The sequence below is a fragment of the Berghia stephanieae genome, chromosome 2 (genome assembly GCF_034508935.2).
Source record: "Berghia stephanieae isolate SIO BIC M18660-M18661 chromosome 2, UCSD_Bste_1.3, whole genome shotgun sequence".
Taxonomy (NCBI): Eukaryota; Metazoa; Mollusca; class Gastropoda; order Nudibranchia; family Aeolidiidae; genus Berghia; species Berghia stephanieae.
The window spans coordinates 71,683,031-71,698,030 of NC_088361.1; the positions used below are offsets into that span (position 1 = coordinate 71,683,031).

The window sequence follows — 15,000 nt, forward strand, 5'->3', positions numbered from 1 at the left end:
GATATTGTGTTCCTGTATTTGGACATGGCGAAAGTGATATTGTGACATCTGTAGGATGTTTATTTGTTAATAAATGTATATAAAAATAATAATAATTTTAAAAAATCGATATATAAAATCGATATATAAAACTAGAAAATAGAAGTTCCATTGAAGGTAAAAGACCTTATTAAATATTATGAATAGTCAGGTGTCTCCGTAGCGCAGTGGACAAGCTGTCAGACTCTAACTCTAACCTTGAAAGTACCGGGTTCGATTTTTTAATTTACTTTATTTTTGTTTGCTGTTTTCCTGTCTTTTTTTATTTATTTATTTTATTTATCTACAAAATATTTTTATCATGTTTTAAAAAAAAATTCTAAAATTATTTATTTGAGATCAGTATTTGTGTACCATGTTTCTTTTTACTTTTGATTTTTAATATTATTGTTATTATCATTATTCTTTAGATTTATTATCATTGTATAATATAAACGTACATTGGTAATGGTAATCACTCACTAAGCAGCGTGCTAAACTACAATCAAAAACTATTTAAACCTCATGGACGTATGCAACATTTTCATTAATTTACCATCACCGCCAACGGAGGTGCATAAAATCGGTGCGTTTTTTTTGTACACCTCCAACTGAGGTGAAATTGACGAAGTGAGGTATGAATTATGAATTTTACTTTTGAAAAAAAAAAAAGGAAATATCAGGTTACCTATTTAAACCACACAGGGGGAATAGAATCGTTGAAAAGGCACTTCTTTGAACATAAAAATAATTTGATAAATTGGAAGTACTATTAAAGTTTCCTAATCCAGCTGCATGTGGTGTAAGTGTAAAAAGACATTGTTTACAATTTGTATTTGCATGATTGAGAGTCATCTCCCGTGACTTTGATGATATAAAAAAGTTGTATCAATCGATCAGGTAATGTTAAGCTTTGTTTTTCTTTTATTTACTTATATTCACTTAAATTAAATGGTAATATAACATAGAATGGCAGTATTAACACTTTTGTTGACAGCTATTTCTCATTGGTTGTAACTTTTCTGTCAAGAGAAAATTTAAAAGATCAAATAAAATTTGATCTGTTACAAAATGAATTCTAGTTTTTGACCAACCCATGTAAACGTAGATTTAAGGGAGTCAACAAAACGTCTACTATCTATCTTGAATCTTGAATCTTTGGTGTTTGTTCGGTATGTTTGAAACCTTATGAAATTCGTAATGTTCTTATTTGTTAGTTTGTTGTTTGTTTGGCATTCATAAAGGAGTCAGTTCCCTGCCGCTATCTTGCTTTGTTTACAGAGACCATGACCAGATGGTTATTAAAATTAAAAGGTGACGCACAGTTTTTATTTTTATGCACCTTCCGTTGGCGATGCGGATGATGAAAATGTTGCTCCATACGTCCATGAGGTTTAAATAGAGAGGTGGGCCTTTGGCCTACCAACCTCCGCTGCACGTCCAACTCGCCTTGAGCATGCATTCACGTAAAATATAAAGATTTTTTTTAAAAACCTACCTCTGTTTCAAAAACTAGCATCTTTCAACTTTCTAAGAAACATTTTCATTTTGATTTTTCAGAACTTTAGTTCGTTAAAAAAATACCGGCCAATCTGACCCGTTGAGTCGAATGAAAACGAAATTTTGTTGTTTACACGGTTCAAAGGAAATGCCGTAAATAAGCTTTCATGGACTTCCTGTGTTGTTTTCACAGTGTCACGTGACCGTTTTGAAAAATTTGTCGTCTGCTACAAATAATTAAACCGGTAGGAGGTATATATTTTCGTTGGAGCAGAGAAAAAGTGAGTATTATTTCTTGTACTTGTAGAGAGGCCTAGGGTCCACCAGCAGTCAAGTTGATTGAATAAAAGAAAAAAAGGCCTTATTTATCCGCCGCCACCACCACCTTGAAAGAGTGGAGGGGGGGTGGGGGGGTGCATGCCGACGAGAGGGAGATGTGTCGATTGGTGACCTTGGTGACGTAGAGCATCTCAAGGATGCTGGCAGTTGCAGGTGTTCTTAACCCCTTAACAGCGGAGCTAATTTTTTGCTTTTAGATAATAGTTTGCTTTTATCTTTATTATTGTTAACGGGGAATACAGCGTTTCCACCAAGAGAGCAGTCAGACTATCGCAACTCGGACTTCAATTGTCTATAATCGTTTTGCCGTTACTTGTCTTTTGATGATAGAAGATTTGGTGTTAGGTCAAAGATCGAATTTCACCGCTAAAAGGTTGCATTGCTACTGGATTTGCTCTCCCCCCCCCCCCCCCCCCCCCCCCCCCCCCCCCCCACCTTTTTTTTTTCTTCTTTTTTTTTCACCTTAGTATTGTTGATTGCTATTTCCTTTTTTATGATTAGCAAGTGCCGTAGGAGTCTCACAGGATGCAGGAGTACTGCTATTAACCCTTTGCCAGTGACACTGATTTTTTTTTGTTTTCAAATAATAGTCTTCATTTATATTATTTTTTAACGCAGAAAAAAAAAAAACGTTTCCACCATAAGAGTAGTAAGAATATTGATAAAAAGCGCTTTGAGCACGTTGGGTGGATATTGCCCTCTATAAAAGCTCAAATTCTTAAATTGTAATTTGTTTTTTGTCTTTTGATGAAAACGGTAAGATTTTATTTTTGGTCCAAGTAAGATTGATATTCGCCTTTAAAAGGTTAAGTTGTTTTGTTTTTTCAGGTTTTTTTGTTTTGTTTTTCAAATGCGGATACGCTGCTTCTTCCTTTTTTTTTTTCCTCAACTGGCAAGCTATCGCTGTACTTATTACCCGCATGGCTTGCACACACAAAAGGATACATCTAGGTCACAAAACCTTACATCCAGGTCACAAAATCAGACAACTAGGTCACACATCAAGACATCTCTGTTTCGTTTGTTCCAAGATAGCAAAACAAACCAGACGTCTTGGAGTTCGAAAGAGCTTTCCATAAAATATTTGGTATTTGCAAGACCCCCAGAAACCAATTCCCTATACAGCTCTTGTGCACGGTTACTTATGACCTTGATTTCTTTCGTACCCACCCCCAAAATCCCACTTATTGTGTGTTATAGGCAGAACATAATAAATAGCTGGGCTGCCACATGCGTGACTAAATTGGCCAAAGAGAGAATATATACTTTGGCATTAGACACCAATTACCTGATGTCTTGGTTTTTAATCCTAGCCGAGTGAGAGAGAAAAAACAAAACAATCATACATGTATCTGCAAACAGCAGAACGTTTTCATTTTACATTGAGATGGGAAGGGGAAGGGATAACACTATGATAAGAAAGAAAAAGAGAGAGAGAGAGAGAGAGATGGGCGGGGGGATGGGGGGATAGTAAGGGGGAATGGGAAAAGATGAAAGAAACAACGGGTTGCCTGATGACGTAGATCAAAGGAATGTTACAGCGGTGTTCACGGAGCGTACTTCGTGAAATTTTAACCTTTTACAGTGACACTGATTTTTTTCTGCAGATTGCTTATGCGGAATAAATCGTTTCACCAAGAGAGCAGTAGTAAGAGTATATTTAGACTCTGGCTTCAATTAAACTATAAATCCCAAAGCTTGTCTTTTGTATTAATGATAACATTAAGACTAAGATCTGGAGTTTGGGGAGTGTAGTGTAAGATCGAATCTCGCCATTAACGGTTAAAATTGTTTTGATTTTTAAAAAAATAACTCTCACACACACACGCACACAACACACACACACACACACACACAAGCGCGTGCGGTCACGACAGCGAGGACCATCTATTGCTTGTGTTGCAACGGTAAACCAGTTTACGTGTACGTAGATCCTGAGGCTAGATGCCCCGTTACCGTGTGCGTAGGCACTCCCAAAAAAAAAAAAAAGGGAAAGAGACACACACACACTCACACACATACACACGCACAAACACACACACACACACACACAGTCTCGCATCCGCTACGAACTAATTTTGCGCACCAATTTTTACTGCACTAATGCACCAAATTGCATACCTATCTAGGGACACTAAAAACCCTGGGGCGGCACCTTGATAACAGAAACGAAACTCACACGATTTCGCGAGGAATGAATCATGAAAAAAATTAGGATATAATTTCAACACAACTTTTGAAATTCATCAAGGATTGTCCAGTACCGAATGTTTTTTGATAGAAAACAAATGCATCTTCAAATCTAAACTGCTTTTGACGGTAAGCGGTAAGTTTTTTATTTATTTTTCTGTCCAAACGAATGATTTGTCCTGGTATAGAAGCTAAGTATTGGTAACACCGGCTCACCTCTCTAGATAGTTATAGATTGTAGTTTAGCACGCTGCTTAGTGATTACCGGTGTACGTTTATAATACAATGATAATAAATTAAAGAATAATAACAATAATTTTAAAAAATCAAAGGTAAAATCATGGCACACAAATACTGATTTCAAATAAATAACGGCAACGGACTGACTATTTTCACCTTACGGTGAAAATAGTGTTTTAGTAGGCAGTTTAGTGAGCAGCAGCAGTGGCAGTCAAATTTTGACCCAACTCGCCCATAGGAAAGTTGTGACTGGAAATTGCCGTTCGCGTTTTGGGGGGTTCAATTAAAGTTTTAGTTTTAGGCTATTTTCACCGTACGGTGATAAGAGCCTGACAGACTATTTTCACCGTATGTATTAGCCAATCAGAAGCCAGGATACTAACTGTGACATATGTGCCTCTGCATCCAGACCATTAGAATTCGACCCGACATCATTTCTTCCTGCGTGCAGACCAGTTTTTAAAAAAAGAAAAAGTTTGCCGAGAACAAGGGAGGCCTCCCGAAAGCTCCTCCTTATAGCATTTCTTTCAATTTGTATTTTCACTTTGGACCTTTTGTCAGACGTTTATTTATTCAATTTGTCATCATATAATAGAACAAACCTTGATAGATTTGTGAAAGTTAAAAATTTCCTAATTTGTCCATTGTTTTGATTCTCGGCCGCCATTTTGATTTGTGAGGTATTGAAAGGCAGTTCAAAGCAGTCCTAGGGTTGTTTTTGTTTCTTGTTTTTCTATTACTATTAGGGATAGCTAGAGGTCGTTTGTTTTTTTCCTATTAGGGGTAGTTAAAGGTACTAGGTTGTATTTTTTCTTAGGAGCGAATATTTGGCACGATGAGCTTTCGGAAGGCCTGCCAAAGCTATAATAATACAGACAGGATGGCGGATTCAGAATTGGTTACAGTTACCGATGAAGCTTTCCAATTTCGTGGCGGCGATGGGGTCTTGAACCTGCAACCTTTCTGGTACAACAACACCTGGCCGGGGAGAGCGTGGCTCTACTGTATGAGAGGGGTATCCCCATTCCCTCTCTCTTTGATCTTACTGAGCCAGTTTCCTGTAATCGTCTCCCTCCGGACATCGGGGGCTGGATCGCTACCATTATCGGTCCCCATTCTCTAGGGGTTGTTGCTAGCGTTCCTGACACTATGTGCATCGACTTGCGAAGTTTTACATCCACCTTCTCAACGTTTCTGCTTCTACCCCACACTGGAGCGCAATACTCCGCGGTGGAATAGCATAGTGCCAAGGCGGACGTTATCAGGAGCGCTTGGCTAGCGCCCCAAGTCGATCCCGCCAGCTTCCTCAGAAGACTATTCCGCTTCTCTATCTTCCGGGCAACCCCTTCAAGATGCACCCGATAGGTAAGGCTGCGATCCAACGTCACCCCTAAATATTTTGGATGCGGCTCATATGGGAGTGGCTGGTCCCCGACTAGGACATTCAGTTTGCGGGTGTGCCAAGCACTGCATAAGTGAAATGCAGTGGCCACGGTTTTTGAAGTGTTCATCTTCAGGTACCACTTGTCGAAGTAGGATTTGAGTCTGGTGACGTCCTCGCTGAGTACGCTCTCAGGCGGGTCCACCCTTTACTCTGAGTAACGAGTGCCCAGTCGTCCGCGTATTCCAGCCTCAGGGAGGAAGTGTTCGGCATATCGCTAATGTAAACGTTAAACAACATTGGCGCAAGTACCGACCCCTGAGGGACCCCATTCTTCAATTTCCTTACTTTGCTCGTGGCGTCTCCCAGCGCGACGTGGAATTGCCTTTCCCCTAAGATCGAAGAGAACAACTTCAAGGTCTTTTTGCACCATATGATTTTTGCAAGTTTGATCATCAACCCTTCGCACCAGACCGTATCGTACGCCGCTGATAGGTCTATAAAGACTGCCTACAGTTATCCAGAGTCGACTCTGAATAACCACTTCGTAAATAAACGTAGTATTTTTATACACCTCCGTCACGCATGCGCATTCCACCCAATTTCATTAGCGATATTGTGTTTCTGTATTTGGACAAGGCAAAAGTTATATTGTGACATCTGTAGGATGTTTTTGTTAATAAATTTATATAAAAATAATAATAATTTTAAAAATCGAAATATAAAACCAGAAAATAGAAGTTGCATTGAAGGTAAAATAATGTTTTAGAAAGACCTTATTAAATGTGATGAACAGTCAGGTGGCTCCGTAGTGCAGTGGACAAGCTGTCAGACTCCAACCTTGAAAGTACCGGGTTCAATTCCCATTGTTGACATTTTTTTAAATTTTTTTTTTGATTTACCTTGTTTTTGTTTGCTTTTTTTCTTTCTTTTTTTTTTTTCAAAAACTTTTTCTCGTGTTTTTAAAAACTTCGATTTTAATTTTCTAAAATTATTTATTTATTTATTTGAGATCAGTATTTGTGTGCCATGTTTCTTTTGATTTTTTAAATTATTGTTATTCTTTAATTTATTATCATTGTATATCGGTAATCACTTAGCAGCGTGATAAACTACAATCTAAAACTGTTTAAACCTCATGAGATTACTTGGTTTTTTTTCCTGGCCCTCGCCGGAGTCCTGGCTGAGAGGGAAATAGCCAAATGCATAGTTATTGTTTAGAAAATCATCTCTCTATTATGTATTGTTATATTTGTTATTTTTTAATGTATAATGTAAGCATTTGAGTGTATTCCTCTTTGTTGGATTTTGTGCTTGTTGTGTCCGGATGAGACTTATAGGTGATCTCAAACTAAGTTCTTGGAATCTACATCTGATCCCTATTTTTTCCCATTCCCTTTTGTCTTACTTTCTCTTGGGTGCTTTAATTGTAATTCTAGAACTTTTTACTATCCCATTTTCTTCCTTTTTACTGGCGCTGATATAACCAAAATGTGTTGCAAGCACCGTAAAACCCTTAAAACAAAACATTATAAGAACAAAGTTATTGTAGCTTGCTTTAAAGTAAAAATCAAAACAAAACAACACTTTATGGCCCTTATTTGAATAACATCGTAGGCCTTTGTTAGCATGTGGAATGGACAATTCATTAGATGTTTACAAAGAGTAAATTTATGTCTCATGATAAAAATGGATTTATAGTAGTAATAGAAATATATTACACAATACTAATATAAAACCATGTTCCTGTTATCTTTACACTTTCCTTGTGTTTGATCGATACACGGAGACATTTTCCTCCTTTTTGACAAATTGCTTTTGTCATCACTGAATAAAAAACACTCACCAAAACCACTACATCAACATCTCTACCCCCACTACTATTACAACCACCACCACATAATCATCCCTACCACCACTACTACTACAAATAACACCCCATCATCCCTACCACCACTACTACTACAACTACCACCACATCATCATTCCTACCACAACTACTACAACCGCCACCACACAATCATCTCTAAGACCACTACTACTACAACCACCACCACATCATCAATCCTACTACCACTACTACAACCACCACCACATCATCATATCATCATCTCTAAGACCACTACTACTACAATCACCACCACATCATCATCCCTACCACCTTTACCACATCATCCCTACAACCACTCCACACCATCATCCCTAGCACCACTAGTGCTACAACTACCACCACATCATCATTCCTACCACAAAAAAAAACAAACTACTATAACCACCACCACACAATCATCTCTAAGACCACGACTACTACAACCACCACCACATCATCATCCCTACCACCACTACTACTACAATCACCACCACACCATCATCCCTACCACCACTACTACTTCAAATAACACCACATCATCTCTACCACTGCACCACTACTACTACAACTACCACCACATCAATCTTACCACAACTACCACTACAACCACCACCACATCATCAACCCTAATACCACCACTACAACCACCACCACATCATCATCCCTACCACCACTACTACTACAACTACCACTACATCATTCCTACCACAGCTACTACAACCACCAAATGTTGTAATTACACTTTCAACTTTTGAAATTCCACCGAGTCGTGTCAGAAATTGCTGCTAGACAAATTTTGGATCGCATCTCAGTAAATTTTAGTGAAATTCAAATTTATAAGTTATGTTCGCATGGATGGGTCATGATCATCATGATGAAAAATTTCCTCCTTTTTCGTGACCGGTCATTCTCACCCCTGTTTATATCCGTAGATATGTTTTCCTTCTTATTTTTATAACTTTTGATTGCATTTGCAACGGCATTTAAAAAAAAAAATGATCAGAAATAGATAGATTGCTAACCTTGACAAGGGTTGCCAACTCAACATTTTTGCTGGTCAGAATCCAATCAATAATTTGTCCATCGTCGTGAGTGAGTTCATCAACATGTTGTGTTATGTCGTGATATTCTAGGGACGCCTTTACTTTCATAAAAGTGGGTGTGTTGCAAGCATAGTTAAGATTAAAGTCACCGACAATGTCGCCCTTGAATGCTTGTTTCCATGAGAAAGTCATGGCCTCTTCAACAAAATCTGATGTTTTACATTTGTTCTTATCGCATGGGGGTGGTCTGTATACCCCATGCAACCTGATGGAGTCCTTTTTTATATCGACAATTATGTCGGCAGTATCAAATATTTTATAATCAAACTGCTGGTTGATGACCCTGACTCGAAGTGAAGATTTGTAATTCCTTGGGAAAGACTGTATTTCGTACCCAGATGGTTTTAACTGTGCAAGTATAACTTCGTCACCGCATTCACTCAGCCATGTTTTGGTGACACAAATTATGTCTATATTGTATTGTGTTATCAGTTCATTCAGATCAGCTGTTTTGTTTCGACATGATTAAGTGAGAGTTAATTTGACTGACTTTAACTGTGCCATTTGGTATTTCTATGTGTGTGCTGTTTTTATTTGTTGTTGCTGTCAGCGATGATGGTGGTGATTTAAGTGATGATAGGTGGCAGAAGATGACTTTGGGTTCGCTCTGTGTTCTTGTGTTTCTGTTTTTAGAATGAACATTTTTGTCACTCACACAATTTATGTTATTGTTACCTGTGTTTATGTTATGTTTATGATATAGGGTTTACCTGGGGTGGGATGGGGTGGGGTGGTCGATGGCCAAGTTGAATTCCAATTTTCCTTTGTTTTTTTGTCCTCTGCTACTGCCTCACTATTTCTTTTTGTTGTTGTTATAATAATGGTGGTGAGGTAGGGAGAGAGTGACTACAATTATGGCGATAAAATAAAACACATTAGAAACTGGTTATACATGATGGAAATATTTGTAGATTGCTTAAAAATCCTGTGTTAAAACTGTCTAAAATTAGTTTTAAAATATACAGCACATGATCACAGTCACAATGATGTAAACATCCAAATAAGAAAATTTCTGGGATCAAGTAAAAATATTGAAAAACTGAAGAGTACAGAATCACAGCTGCCTGCAAGGTGCACTAAACATCATTAGTATTTTTGTCATTTGTGATGCCTAAATGTTAAATGTGTTCCTACTCCAAAGGAATAATTTCCAATTTTGAAGATGATTGTTGCTGAAACTTATTAAACGTGTTATTTTAAAAATTCTTTTTGTTTTAAACAGATTTTGACTTCTGGGATGGAATGGGTGTCACTTCTAGGGATTCTTGCTACCCTGACATCAGCGGGAGTTCAGCTTGTTGGAGTGTAAGGCAAATGCATTAGATAGATGTGAATGTATTGTTGTAAAAGTTGCTATGTAGGTGTAGCGTTAAAATACATACTTTTTTTTTCCAGATTATTTTAATTCTATTAAATTTTTTTCAATTTTAGTCTGGCCCTCTAGGAAATTATGATCTTATGGTCTTGTTGCGTCCACAATTTTAGCCAAGAAATACAACAAAGAATTTATTTTCACCATTTTTAATACTAGTTGGTGCAAAGTCGGTTATACATTTTTTTTCAACAAACAACAATTCTGACTACTTTTTGAAGATCAGCAGATTTTTTTTCATATTAAAAACCCAGCAAAGCATTTCAATTTCAATTTTTTTGCAATGTTTTATTTCAAATTTTCCCATTTCACATATCATTTCAGATTAGTGCTTCCAAATAGATGAATTATTTTCCATAACTCTTAAATCGTACTGAGTACTGAGCTTTTTCTATTCATATTTTCATTCAACTAATAATTCGATGATGCTATATAGATATAATGATTCTAAAAAAACATCACAAATATGATTAAAACACTTTGTTAGTTTATTTTCCTGTCATAATGCAGAGCTTATCTATCTAATAATAAATATTTACAGATTTGTTTATAGATGATCAAGTTTCAGCTTTCTGCAAATTTGTTTGTTTAAATTTCATCTTAGTAAGCTATAAATCTATAAATTCTTTAATTGACAATAGTTTTGTTTTTTTCGGCAGGTAATTTTAGAATCTGTTGAGGTTAGAACTTTTGACAGAATTGATTTTGTCATTTCAATCAGAATATTATTTCAGTTATATTTACAATTTGTGCTAATGTTTGATTAGTTAAAATTTGATAATTTATCAAATCAAATATGGGTAATCGTTTTAATCTTAAGCGATAATGAAGCTATGGGAAGTCGAGAGCGGAATTTTGTTTTTGTTTTTTGTTTTTTTGTGGGTTTTTTTTTTTTTTTTGTGGCTTTATAAATAAATAGATTTATGTCATTTTACAATTACGGTCTGATATGTAGGCAAACTATGAGATCTATAAAACATACATAGGATACACAAAGCAATTTTGAATCGAAGAAATATTTGTAGTAGTAATGAATATGCAATATAAACTAAAACGCGAGCGTCTTAGTGTTATTTGTCGAGCTATAAATATTGCATTCTTTTTTGTATAGGTCATTTTTTAATAAGTAATTTGTTGGACAGCTTAAGTGGAAGTTTATGTGTACTATTAACAAAAGATCTTTTACTTTTATTTCTTACTTCTGAGATAATTTTGATGATGAAATAGATTTTTATTAATAGTGGTTGCTGTGATAAAAGGGTCCTGTTTATTAATAGTGGTTGTTGTGATAAAAGGGTCCTTTTCAGTTTGTCATTCTTTGTACCTTTGTTAATTCCATCGAAGTTTGCATCTCTCTGATGTCAGTGTTTCTTTTTCATATCAATATTTGCTTGAGTGTATTAAATAGAGAATAAGGGGTAAAAGTATGCTATTGCTATTCTTATTCATGTGATTATTTTAAAAGTTTATTCATAAGTTTCCATGTTAATGATGTTTTATTCGCCTCATTTTAACAGAGAAATATGCCTTCGAATTGTGAAGAAAGGATCAACAGGTGATATGTCATGTGCACCGTTTGTTTCATTTTTCATTAGGTAAGTACAGTCACTTATCATTCCTTTTATGTCTCACCAAGGACAGCTATACTGAAAGGACATTCATGGGGAATCTTCAGACAACGCTAGTGGGGGGCCAACTAAAAAATCTAGAAAATTCAAACCAAAATAACAAAATAACTGTTCTGGTTCCTCTCTAGGCAATCTGAACACACAACATTTGTTGGCTTTATTGTAGTTACCATTGCAATTCGCAACACCATATTTTTCCCCTTCTTGAATTTGCTAACAAATTCCGTCCATGAACATCAGACCCACAAGAGGCAAAAGTTAATGTGAGGCAAAACATTCAGAGTACTGGTTCATTCCATACAGTCAATGGAGGAGCATCAGATTCATAGTTCCATTACATTCCATAGTCATAGAGTTAATTAATAAAGTAACATATCAGATCAATGAGACAGAATTATATAGAATACAATAGTCAGATCTTTAATAAGTGGCGTGTCTTTTTCTTCTTTTTCTCAGCTGTTCTTAATGCACAGCTGCAAAAATTTGTATGAACCTCTTGATCATTTTGTCTTAATCAAAACATTTTTTTTTCACGAACTTTAAAACAATAGGAAAGTATTTCGCTTATTACAGCTATATTAAAATCGATAACTGGTAAGGATCGGTACTCAAAGATGATTTAGAGTGTCAAAATTATGATCTTCCGCTTAATCATTTTGAAAGAATTTGTTAAAATGGAATGTTCAGTTAATTGAAACTTATGTGATGTTCGTACAGTATCTGAATATGAAGGAATGACAGACACATCTACATTTTATAACAATCAATATACGCTATTGATGAATACAAATTAAAGTGAACATTACGCACTTCCAACATTATTTTGTTTTCAAATTTTGGAAATAGCTTGTTATTTATGCCTAAGAGGATTACATAAATTTCATGTAGACAAGACAAAAGTAGAAATTCATCAATTCATGATACAGTGTTTCCACAAATATGTGCATGTGTTCAACAACAACAAAAACAACAATAAAATGCGAAACTCTGGGTTGATTGTGAAATTCCAATTCCATAGTTTTAATAGCTTATCGATAGATACAAGTAGACTTCTTTTCGCAGCTTTAAAAGAGGAACTGATAGAGATTCTGTATCATATTGTATTGTTTAAGAGCTTATAGGTTTAAAAGAAAACTTGAAATGCTGTGTGAAATATTCATGTATAGAGATACAATTTTTCAAAGTTAAATAGAAACATTCATTGTTAATTTGACAATTTTGAGTATTTAATCACTAGTTCAAATGAGTTAAAGCTAGAGATTCATATCAGTCTTCGGTAATTAGTAATTGGGACGCGATGTAGATAAAAAGCAATAAATTATAAAGTCAAAATTGGATGCAAACTACATAAGTTGTTACTTAACAGTTAATGCATGTTGCTTTTATTTGGAAAATAGCATGATGTGAAACCATAATCACTAGCCGGAACTACCGTGTCACAAGATTATTTTGAAAAACGATGAATTCATCTCTTACTTTGTGGTGCGAAAATGTTTACATATTTAGCAGTGTAAATTCTCTAATTTTATGACAGCTGTTTTAAAGTAGCTTTTTATAGGTCGTAAAGAAGAAAATTTTTTTGTGATATGGCATCAATACAGGACAAAATCTTTATTTAGTTAAGAGAAATAGTTTCAGAGGTTGACACAAAGTTTTACAATTTTTGATAGAGGGACATCTGAGAAAAACTAGAAAAACATGTGCCGTGCCGTTCATAAAAAATCTGACTATTATTATTGGTACTTACCATAGTTATTAAAAGGTATTGAAAGCAGATTTGTACTTTCGATTTCAAAAAGAAAACAAACCCAATCACTCAGTTTGTAAGAGGGCGTCATAGAAAAAGAGTTCATACTTTCCTGTAAAATTTTTGATAGTTCACTACTATTTGTATATTTTCATATCATTCAAGACATAAGAAATATTATTTAAAACTTATGGTCGTCAATTAACCAATTTATTATAAAGTACCGAAATTAAAAGAACAGAATCAATTATTGTGCATTCAAGGAAATTGTGCCAAGGCAGAAAAGTAGTATTTTTGCTTGAAATCCTTATAGAACCAATGTTCTCCATTCTCGGTAAGGAACAAAGACTCAGAGGGTACCTCTGTCAGAAGAAGCATACTATTTGATCTTAGCGATCTACAAGGTGTATAATGAGGTACAAGATCATTTAGATAGGATGGTGTAGGCCAAGAAAGGAACTATAACAAAAACATAAAATCTTGAACTCAATGCACTGCTTCACAGGCAGCCAATGAAGAATTACCAGAACAGGGGAGATAGGATCATCACGTTTTGATAGCATCACCAATCTAGCTGCCCTGCTTTGAACATTCTGCAATCTTTGAATATTGTAATTGGGACAACAAATGAGCAGTGCATTGCATTAGTCAAGTCTACTAAAAATGAAAGAAGTGACAAGTGTTTTAGTGATTTCAGTGTCAATCAAAGTGTTTTTAAGATGGTAGTGACAGCTTTGAAAAATTTTGGTCATATGATCATTCATGGACATATTGTTATCAAAAAGTACACCTAGATTGCGAACATAGGAATTAGAAATAGAAACTTTGCAACCTGCTTCATCAATTTTATCTATGTTATTACTATTTCTGCAAGATTTGTTTTATCAATTGATGCTATGAAGAGATGATAAACCTTATAATATCAGTTTCCTCTTGTATTATTTTTTTTCTTCTAGTTCTGTCATATGGCTTAAATATGCCATGATGATGGACATAGTCACTGTCATTATCACCAGTGTCATCGGTGCTGTCCTGCAGTTTATTTACATCACAGTATACTATATCTACTCAACAAAAAAGGTAATTTGCTTTCTTTGTGGTGAGAAACGGTTTTTGATTATTGTAAAATCGAATTGATTTGTATTATTGTGATGGTTTTTAATTCTACCAAAAAAAAATATTTTTTTATATAGAGTTGATCTTTAGGAGAATTACAGTTTTAGAGAGGCCATAAAAGAATTTAATTTTTTTTAATGCATGTCAATTACACTTTACTTACTTTGTCCTCCCATGGCATTTATTTTATGACTTCCATCTTTGGTTATCACATCTTTTGTTATACATATTTGCTATGAAATACAAGGGCAGGTCTTTTATATGAAAAAACATCTTTTTTATTCCTATTCTAAATGCAAGCAGTGCAATGCTTTGTTTCAAATTAAAATGACATTTGAAATATTGGATTGTTAGTACCGTGTATTGCGAACAGAAAATAGAAAAGTACTGTTCTTCTTTTTTTTTGGCAATCTAGCAAATTGATAGTAATGATCATTATAATTATTCTCTGTCGATTAAAAAAAGATAAATTCACATGAACATAAAATTTATGAAA

At 35.2% G+C, this 15,000-nt stretch overlaps 3 protein-coding genes across 7 annotated transcripts in view; 1 reads left to right on the forward strand and 2 right to left on the reverse strand.

Annotated features, from left to right (window-relative positions):
- The window catches only part of LOC144965482 (testis-expressed protein 10 homolog), a 52,497-nt gene extending 51,608 nt beyond the window's left edge, over positions 1-889 (reverse strand). Inside the window, exon 1 of one of the 4 annotated variants that reach the window (XM_078900863.1) lies at positions 707-889. The gene's annotated coding sequence lies outside the window, so the exon portion shown is untranslated. The remainder of the gene's footprint in view (positions 1-706) is intronic. The other 3 variants (XM_078900864.1, XM_078900865.1, XM_078900866.1) reach the window with 3 other exon arrangements.
- Positions 1-5,403, reverse strand: part of LOC144963999 (uncharacterized) — a 10,099-nt gene extending 4,696 nt beyond the window's left edge. Inside the window, exon 1 of the mRNA XM_078897940.1 lies at positions 5,334-5,403. Within this exon, the coding sequence (XP_078754066.1) occupies positions 5,334-5,403 (70 nt within the window). The remainder of the gene's footprint in view (positions 1-5,333) is intronic.
- LOC144965484 (sugar transporter SWEET1-like) overlaps positions 1,106-15,000 on the forward strand; it is a 27,913-nt gene continuing 14,018 nt past the window's right edge. Inside the window, exons 1-4 of one of the 2 annotated variants that reach the window (XM_078900867.1) lie at positions 1,106-1,190; positions 9,864-9,946; positions 11,531-11,608; positions 14,345-14,468. In XM_078900867.1, coding sequence (XP_078756993.1) covers positions 9,879-9,946; positions 11,531-11,608; positions 14,345-14,468 — 270 coding nt within the window. In that variant the 5' untranslated portion in view covers positions 1,106-1,190; positions 9,864-9,878. Of the gene's footprint in view, positions 1,191-1,226; positions 1,333-9,863; positions 9,947-11,530; positions 11,609-14,344; positions 14,469-15,000 lie in introns of those variants that run through there. The other variant, XM_078900868.1, reaches the window with a different exon arrangement.